General features: G+C 35.5%; 1 protein-coding gene across 1 annotated transcript; it reads right to left on the bottom strand.

Moving 5' to 3' along the window:
• Positions 1-292: 292 nt before the first annotated feature.
• On the bottom strand, positions 293-2,873 carry LOC109238267 (expansin-A6-like). Its single transcript, XM_019404705.1, has 3 exons — positions 2,404-2,873; positions 1,991-2,315; positions 293-1,011 (listed from the first exon to the last, which is right to left on the bottom strand). Exons 1-3 carry the CDS (start codon positions 2,687-2,689, stop codon positions 702-704), a joined length of 921 nt encoding a protein of 306 aa, XP_019260250.1. The 5' UTR covers positions 2,690-2,873; the 3' UTR covers positions 293-701.
• Positions 2,874-9,138: the final 6,265 nt, after the last annotated feature.

Raw genomic sequence — 9,138 nt, 5'->3', positions numbered from 1 at the left:
TCAACCTTTCCCTATAAATAGAGGGTTCTATTCCATTGTAATTCATCCCAAATTCAATAAGAATTTTTCCTCTCTCTTTCTCTGCATATTGTTCTTCTTCTTTTATTATTTTATAACAGCTTCCTAATTTTGTTGTTGCCTTGTCTTGAACAAAACCAGCCACATTTTCTGTCTAAGCGGTTTCTTTAGTAAGCTTTTCCAGATAACTATTTATATTTAGGTAATAGTATACCACGAAAATGGCCAAATAATATGATTATGAAAACTCCAGGAGGAGAAAAAAGATCCAACAAACAGAAACATGCAGAGATAAACATTGATAAAAATTAACCCAACAATTATGATAAAGTAAAAGCAGCTGCGGGCTACATCATTTGCAGTCACTTCAAGCTCTATTACAGATGGCCTTTCGCTTTTCTTTAAGCATCAACCATACTGCATACTACTGTTCCTTTTCCAATATTAGTCAAAAAAGCCGATACAAGCACTCGGAAATCACCTAATTACACTATTAGTACTTTTTCCCACACTATTTCCTCACGCACACTGAAGTATCTTTTTGATTTCACTCTATTCTTCCCCTCCATTCACTTTTTTTAAGAGGAAAAATATTTTGGAACAATAAAATGGGAACAAATTTTTTAAAATAGAGTAGGGAAAATAGCCAGTCAAATCTTCTATTGTCTTTGTTTTGAATAATTTTAGACTTTAAAATTCTTTCCAGTGAAAGTTTGGCCAAATTGCCAATGAGAAGGGACAATATTCCATGAAGTAGAAGAGCGATGGTCACTGGCTTTGACCCTGAAAGAGAGGGATTGACCAGTCAAGGCAGCGTTTGATTGCCAATTTTGACCCCAATTGCGACTCAGGGGAATCCAGTTAGTCTTTGACCCTTTCACCCACACCTTTATTATGTCTCCTGCACCCGCCACGTTGGTGATCAATACCAAGTTGAAGTAACGGAAGCCATTGATTGTGAATCTGATTCCTCCTCGCTTTCGGCATGGTATCCTAAGAATTACAGAATGGTAAATACATTGTTAGGAATAATGGTAACAACTTACTGTCAAGGTAAAGAATAGTGTACGGAGTTATTATACTGAAATGTTAAAACGCGGTTTCTAAAGGGTCCCACTTATATGTGATAAAAGGTCAAAAGAACTCAGAGGAAAAAATAGTAAGGCACATGGGGGTTCTTGAAAAAGTATATGTGTAGGTACAATATGTAAGATTTTGTATTCGTACAACACCAAAGTCAAAGTGAGTTATATTATACCATGGTCCACATGATAAATTTGATGTTCATGGTGTGAACCCGTGATATTTTTCTTCTATTTTACAGTTTTTCAAGTTACTCGAATAAAATACTCACTTCGGTCCACATTAAGTGATTAATTTGTCTTGGGCACACCCATTAAGAAAATATCAAATTATAGACAAAAATAGTTAATGTGACTATACTACCCTTAATTAAATATTGCAGCATAATTTAATTTGAGGAGTAAAAGACTTTTTAGGGATATATACATGAGGGTAATTTGAAAAAAACAAATTAAATTTTTTAATAATTATATAAATGGACACTTATTTTGGACCAAAATAAAAAGGCAAATTGATCACTTATTATGGACCGAAAGGAATAGAAGAGAAAGTGGCTAAGGTGACGCTTTATAGCATCCCAAATTACCACAACAGCTATGACAGTAGCAATTACTGAGGGGTCGTTTGGTAGGATGGATAATTAAATATAATTTTGGGATAATGAAATAACGTATACATGCAAGAAGGTGGAATAATAATCCCTAGATTAGTTATCCTAATACAACAAACCCAACAGTCAATAAGAAATAATCTCAATATAACTCATCCTAGCATAACTTGTCTTCAAACTAAACACCTCTAATGTTATATGCTTAAAACATACTTGTAAGTAACATTACGATTGTCCAAAAAATAGTATGTACTGCAATAAAGAGGAAGAGGGCATTACCGGCGATAAGTAACGGGAACAATGCCAGCACGGTACTCGGCAATCTTGAGGAACATAGGCATGGCAAGATCAAAGTGAGAACGTGGAGGATTGCACCATCCACCATTGTCGTTGGGCTTTGCGTAGTTTGGTGGGCAGAAATTGGTGGCAGTGATTAAAATGGATGGGCTTCCGGGGAGACACCACTTCCAATTAGGATCATTAGTGCATTTAATCTCAAAGCAAGCTCCACAACTTAACCCATTGTTAAACAAAGCTGTGCTCAACGCTGCATTGTTCACTCCGTACCCTTGGCTGTACAAATTGCCGTAACCACATGCACCACCTGCATTACATAACCAAAGCTAATTAAAATCATAGAGAGAAAATAAATATGGGGAAATGAAATGAATGGACATGGATTTAATTTGTACCCATAGTTCCGGAAGCATCACTGCCACCATAAAATGTAGCATGAGCAGTCTGCCAAGAACCACCAGAATAAACACCAGGGATTCTTGCTTCAACAAGAGAAACTAGGAAAATTAGACCAAGAATGGAAGTGATGACTCCCATTGAAGCCATTTCTTTTGATAGCCAAAATGGGTTCTTAGTGTGAGAAGAATTGAAGTTGGGAGTGAAGAAAATTGGGAAGACGAAGTAGTACTTATGGAGGCAGGGGAGAAGAGAGAGAACAGACGAGAAAGAAAATAATGACATATCTTCTCCTTAATTATGCCTATACCCTATTTGTTCCTCCTTAATCAACGGGCATATTGGCGGAAAGTAAACTATACCGAAATTCAACCTCTACGGTAAACGGAAAACATATTTCTTTTGACGTAATTGCCATCAATGTCTTAGCATTTGATAGTCATGGTTTTGTGGGTAATTCATGGCGAGAGAATATATATTTTTTAATTTGATTGGAATATATCAGGTTAAAAAGGAAAAGATATGTGGGTCCACAGCACCATAAGGTCTTGGATGAAACAGTTATAGCCACTTTGCTTTAATTGCAAGTTGTGCCAGCACTCCCTCTTTCCGGAGATTTCCATAAATTCCATTCTGTTTTTATGGAATTTGCACTAGCTGCGCAACTATTCCTTAATTCCCATCCTTCTTTTTAGATTCCTGTCATTGTCCGATATTAAAAGCTTAGAGAATGTAATATTACAAGTGCAGTGCCACTAAAGCAATGTAAAAATTGTGCGCGGCGACCCCATTTAATATATACCTATTTTTTTAAAAACTTTTAACTTGTAACTATTTTTTAAACAGTTTCAGCCCCCTTTCTCCTCCTCCTTCTCCTCCTTCGTTTTCTTCTTCTTCTTCTTCTTCTTCTTCTTCTTTCTTCTGCTGCTGTTGGTGCTACTATGAAACTTCAGTTCATGTGATGATTGCCATAAATATGTTTATCAGATTATTTAAAAATAAATTATAAATAATTATGTAAGTTAGTAGATAATAATTTGTGAATATTTCCACATACGGGAAGTTTAAGGTCACACTTAGTGATTCTATTCATGATAATTCTGTTCTTTTCACGTTTATTTGTTTCCAAAATTTTATGATTTAGATACTGTTGGCAATCTGATTATTTTATAGTAGTCTGATTATAACAAAACTAATGAATCCAAGACAAAAAAACTTCAGCTTATTTAGTGCTGAAGTTTTTACAAATGAACTAAATAACTTCAGCATCTTCTGCTAAAGTTTTTAAACAAGCTTTATGACAAAACTAATGAATCCAGGACAAAAAACATAAGCTTATTTAGTGCTGAAGTTTTTACAAATGAACTAAATAACTTCAGCATCTTCTGCTGAAGTTTTTGAAAAAGTTTATCCAGGACAAAAAAACTTCAGCTTATTTAGTGCTGAAGTTTTTATAAATGAACTAAATAACTTCACCATCTTCTGCTGAAGTTTTTGAAAAAGCTTAATGATAAAACTAATGAATCCAGGACAAAAAAACTTCAGCTTATTTAGTGCAATTACAAACAAAAACTTCAGCAAATAGAGAACAAAACTTCAGCTACTATGCTTAAGTTCAGCAATTACAAACAAAAACTTCAGCACACTTGCTACTTCAGGCCCGTCTACTAGAATGCTGAAGTTTTGCGTGATTGCCTTTGCTACTTCAGCCCCGTATGCTGAAGTTACGCGAAAAAGTGGGTACGCTTGTAATTTTCTTTGTAAAGCGGGCACAAGTTAAAACGTGACCCAAAAAGCGGGTATAGATGCAAATGCCCTAAAGCAATTATAGAATTGAAGGACTCCAAAATTTTTAAATTATATATTATTACATATTATAAAATTATTAATAAAAGATATAAATTTATATTTTTTATTTGGAATGTGATGGAGGTTATTTAAATAAATAGCTTGAGTTTTATAATCAATATGCAATTTATGAAAGCAAACAATTTGATGTCGATTTTGATAATTAAAGAATGTTGTCTCTTATATCTTTAAGAGTTGATTATTTTATAAAGAGTGGAATAAGACATTTGTCACTTTAGTGGACTCGAACTATTTCAAATAATGAAATTATACTGACATTTATTTAGTAGTAGAAAACTGAGATTATTAGAATTTATAGAAATATTATCTTACCCGTTAATATATGTTTCTTATAAAAATATTATTTAAATAATAGAATTACTAATATTTCCAGTGGTGAGAACTAGTAAATAAATGAATGAATGATCAAGATACGTGTAAAATAGTCGATATACCATCGTTACAAAAAGAAAAAGAAAAATAATATATTAAATTTATTTTTTATCTTATTGAGGTTTGGCTTTAGGCCATCAATATCATTGAGCCTCCCATGTACAAGTGTCACGCCCCAAACCAGGCGAGGCATGGTCGGCACACCGTGCCATACTCGGCACGAGCGTACCACTTTGTAACTATGAACTTTGAAAGGGTAACCCTCAACTTAGGCCGACGAGGTCTACCTACAAGCTGAGAATACCAATCAAGGCCGATGAGGTCATATTATGAATCATCTGAAAATAACGTTTATCTCATCGAAGGGATAGACATAGCCAAAATCTCATATACATAATTTTACAGGCTGACAGGCTGCCATGAACGTCTACAACTAACAATACCAAACTGAACATGCACACATGGCCGGGAAGGACACAATACAGACACAAAAATATAAAGGACTCGTCTACAAGCCTCTAGAGATAACATATCTGTATCATGGTCGGGACGGGGCCTCGGCCTACCCATAAAACCTGTATATACAAAATAGACTCCAAATTCTAGACCTGGTAACTCAGGGGGAGTGGAGCTTACCAAGCTGATGTTTGACTCTATCACTGGTAAGGTCTATCCGGTTGTCTATTAGGACCTGCAGGTATGAAATGCAGTGTCCCCGACATAAGGGACGTCAATACGAAATAATGTACCGAGTATGTAAGAAAATAGAATAACTGAAAGTTGAAACTGAACTCATAATATAATAACTGAAAGTAAATGGGAGTCAAAGATGATTTGAAGATATGCTTACCTGCTGGTATTGATTCAACTCTCTCAATATAGTAAGTAAAATAGTTGTCCTGCCCTATAGGGCTCGGCACGTGTAACTGCTCGGCTGTAGTAGGCTTCCCCATGGGCGCTTGACCATTCTAGGCTCGGTATCTCGATCATTCTGGGCTCGCTCATAGGCACTCTGTGTTGATACCCAATTTTTCCCATAATATTTTCAAAATTATGCTTTGGCATCAATTAGTATTTTTCATACAATTTCTTCATTTTAAAAATATTTTAATTAATTTATCCCAGCATTTATTTTATAGAAACAATCACCGATTGCATCACAAATAGTTTTATAATAATTTTTGTGGCTTAATTTTATCATTTTATATTTGCACTAAGTTTCAATTATTGCACAAATAGCCACATTTGTATGCAATTGCAATTACTTTGCAATTATAGCCTATGCATATATTATTACATTATTTTACCAGAAAATAGCCTTTTACATTTTTAAAATATTAAGTAATTATTTTAAAATACTTCCAGGCATGAAAATCATTTTTTACAACCTATTAGTTATTTTTAAAAATTGTTTTATCAATTAAATGGGTATTTAACAAATGACCCTCTTATTTTCGGATTAAGCCTATTACCTAGCCCAATTTCAACCCCAATTCAATTAAACCAGGCCCAAAATCTACCCAGCCCAAACCCCTTATCTACCCGACCCAGTTCTTGTTAGATCCTGGCCGTTGATCATTTTGATCTACGGTCCAGATCTCCCCTTACCTAAATTAAACTAACCTATACCCCCCAAACCCTAATCATTTTACCACCCTTCCCCGCCGTCATCTGTTCCTCTCCTCTCTCAAATGCTCTCGACCTAAACCCTAATCTCCACACGCCGTCACTCACCTACTGCTCTCCTATGGTGGTTCTTCACCACCTCAGGCCTCTAATGGCCTCCTATTTGCTATGGCGTCTCCATTTTTTGGATCCTTGAAGAGATCCTCAAGGGACCTAGGCGGTCTGTTTACACCTTGGGTTTTCTTGCTGGTTTCATGCTATTTAGCTTGATCTTGAGTAAAATCTTTCTCATTTTTCGTCTTGGAGCCGTGGTTTCCTAAGTCTGTGCATGTCTTTGTTGCTTTTCCAAAAAAAAAAAACCCTATTTTTTTTATCCTTTGATCTTCTCAGATCTGTCCAGATCTGAGATGAATCGAGTCTATTCCACATGTTTTCATGAAAGTCTTATGGTTTTTAATCGATTCTCCATTTTTCCTAAAAACTAGGGTTTACTGAACTCACTCTTCTAAAGACTTTCCGATTTTTGAGTGTTTAATCGTGGTTCTTAAGTGTTACTGACTGATTCGTGTTAATATTGTTTGGACCCTAGTCGATTTATGCCAAAGCCCTTATTTCTCATATTTTGCTTCGATTCTGAATCATTCCGTGTTACTGGCTACATTGTTTGGTTTGTGTTTTGACTTTCATGATTTTCCTTAGTATCTTGTGACTTCTACCCTAGTTCATCTCTACTAGGATTTCTGAGTCAATCTCTTGGCTCATTTATATGTGTTTATGAAGTTTTGTTCAGCCTACTCATCTATTTGTGGAAAACAAATATTTTTCCCTCTCTTTAAATCAGTATTATTTTGAATTTTGATTTGCTGATTTGCTTGGTTAAAATTATGTGCTGATTCTTGATTTATTCCTTGTTTACGACCCTAATTATTCTTATTACCTTATTGTCTGTAATATTACTAATTCTTCACGATTACTTCCTTAATTAAACCTCTGTTTGTTTACCTCTTTACTTATGTCTGATTTGATTTTATTTCCTTAAGTGACTCCCGTCCTTTAACCGTTGGGTATTTGTCCTTAATTGAAGGAAGACTATGCTAATTTCATGTGTGATTGATTTTGTAATCTCCCTGATTGCTGAATTATGATTTCTTTACCTTATTCTGCTCTGCTCCTAAACTATTATATATACTCTCCCTTACTCTCAGTTCAACACGGACATTAGTTCATCAACTACTCTTACACTCTAAAAAAGTTCTTTGTTCTTCCTGCTACTTGTGATCTTCATTAGTCTAGTCGGCTGTAAGCCAAGGCTGGAAATTGCACAACACCTATCTTACATATTGTGTTCTTTTTCCCTAACTGGTATGCCTCTGATTAAATTATAGAATCTAAACCTATGTGTTTATTTACTGCCTATGTTCATCAGTCTTGAGTTCATTCCTGCTTCTGTTTACTGTTTATCCAACATGCCTAATATTGCCTTGTTCAATATGTGATTAGCATGTCTCAACTATACTTGCATGTCTACTGTTTGTCTAGTATGTCTAAATCTTGTTTTTCTCAGTGCGTGGTTAGCATGTCTACATTATGAATGCTTGGTGCTGTTTTTGCCAAGTCTGTTCAATCAAGTCCTTTCCTACTCTGCTTTGCTAAGCCATCTAGTCTCTCCAGGGCAACTCTAGTTGTGTGTTTGAGGTTTATGTGTTCTCAACATCCTTGTTCCATGTCTTAATCACCTACCCTTGTAACTAACTTAGTAATTTTGTACATCTATTTGCTTCTGTGCTCCACTATACACTAATGTGTATTCTATGTGTCCCCAACCCCTCTTCCCTGGTGTGGAACCTGTTTGCCAAAGTGTTTTCTGAAGCTGTTTGTTCTGTGACTTGTGTTCTGATTGCAAATTATTTTCCATGTTTTTTTTTCTAACTACTGTTTTATCATCAAAACTAGTATTGATTTTTAGAAAATCTTTTCACTCCTAAGACCCTTTTCATATTGTTTACCAAAACTCTTTCAAATTATGTCAAGCACTCTCACTTATTCTTAGGTTATTAAGTCCTGCCCCTCTGGTATGTGTACTGCTTAGAGGTCCCTAAGATCTCTCTGAACTCTGGCATATCAGGGCTGACTCTTCCACACTGCACATAAATCGGTCCTTATTTGAGAAAGGTCTGGGTGTGAGCACTGCCCGAGATTCTTGAGGTCCTTAGGGAACTCTGACACACCTAGACATGAAATTGGCTATGAAACATTGGGCATTTGAGACTACTGAAGGCCTGGTACACCAGGATTTGCTTTGGGCCTATTTCAAGCCTCCTATAGCTTAATTTCTATTCTATTTATGTAATTTTTGTTCAATCATTGGTCTGTAATAATTGATTGTAAACATATATTGGGGTAACTAGTGAAAAGGGAGGGTAGTTGCATACTGTGGGTAAAGATGGGTAGATAACATGCCTATAGGGTTAATTTTGGTTCAAATGTGTTTTGTTAGATAATATGCCTATAGGATTTTTACTTTGGTTCAAATAAGTTTTGCCTGCTTTACATGATTAGACACCATGCCTGTAGGAAATAAAATAACTAAGGTTCAGTTCTCATTACGGTATATATTCAAATCTGTCTCTTTAGAGATCATGCCTATAGGATCTAAAATCAGTTTTAGTTAGAAATCATGCCGATAGGATCTAAAATCCGCTTTAATAGAAATCATGCCTATAGGATCTAAAATCAGTTTAATTAGAACTTACGCCTGTAGGTTCTGAATCCGTTTAATTAATTATCCTACTCGTTAATAGTCTTCAACGCTGTGTCGCTAGTGATGTTCCAAACGTCAATACCACACAAGAGGGGGGGGGGGGGGG

Source organism: Nicotiana attenuata, unplaced genomic scaffold (assembly GCF_001879085.1).
Source record: "Nicotiana attenuata strain UT unplaced genomic scaffold, NIATTr2, whole genome shotgun sequence".
In the NCBI taxonomy this organism is placed as follows: Eukaryota; Viridiplantae; Streptophyta; class Magnoliopsida; order Solanales; family Solanaceae; genus Nicotiana; species Nicotiana attenuata.
Note: the sequence above shows the minus strand (reverse complement) of the source record. Positions and strands in the feature narration are given on the sequence as shown.

Excerpts from the sequence above, each read along its gene's own strand:
- LOC109238267 (XM_019404705.1), bottom strand. The coding sequence starts at position 2,689 with ATGTCATTATTTTCTTTCTCGTCTGTTCTCTCTCTTCTCCCCTGCCTC. Across the intron at positions 2,316-2,403 it reads TGATGCTTCCGGAACTATGG|GTGGTGCATGTGGTTACGGC; the intron begins GTACAAATTAAA and ends TATGTAATGCAG. Across the intron at positions 1,012-1,990 it reads GTTCCCGTTACTTATCGCCG|GATACCATGCCGAAAGCGAG; the intron begins GTAATGCCCTCT and ends TGTAATTCTTAG.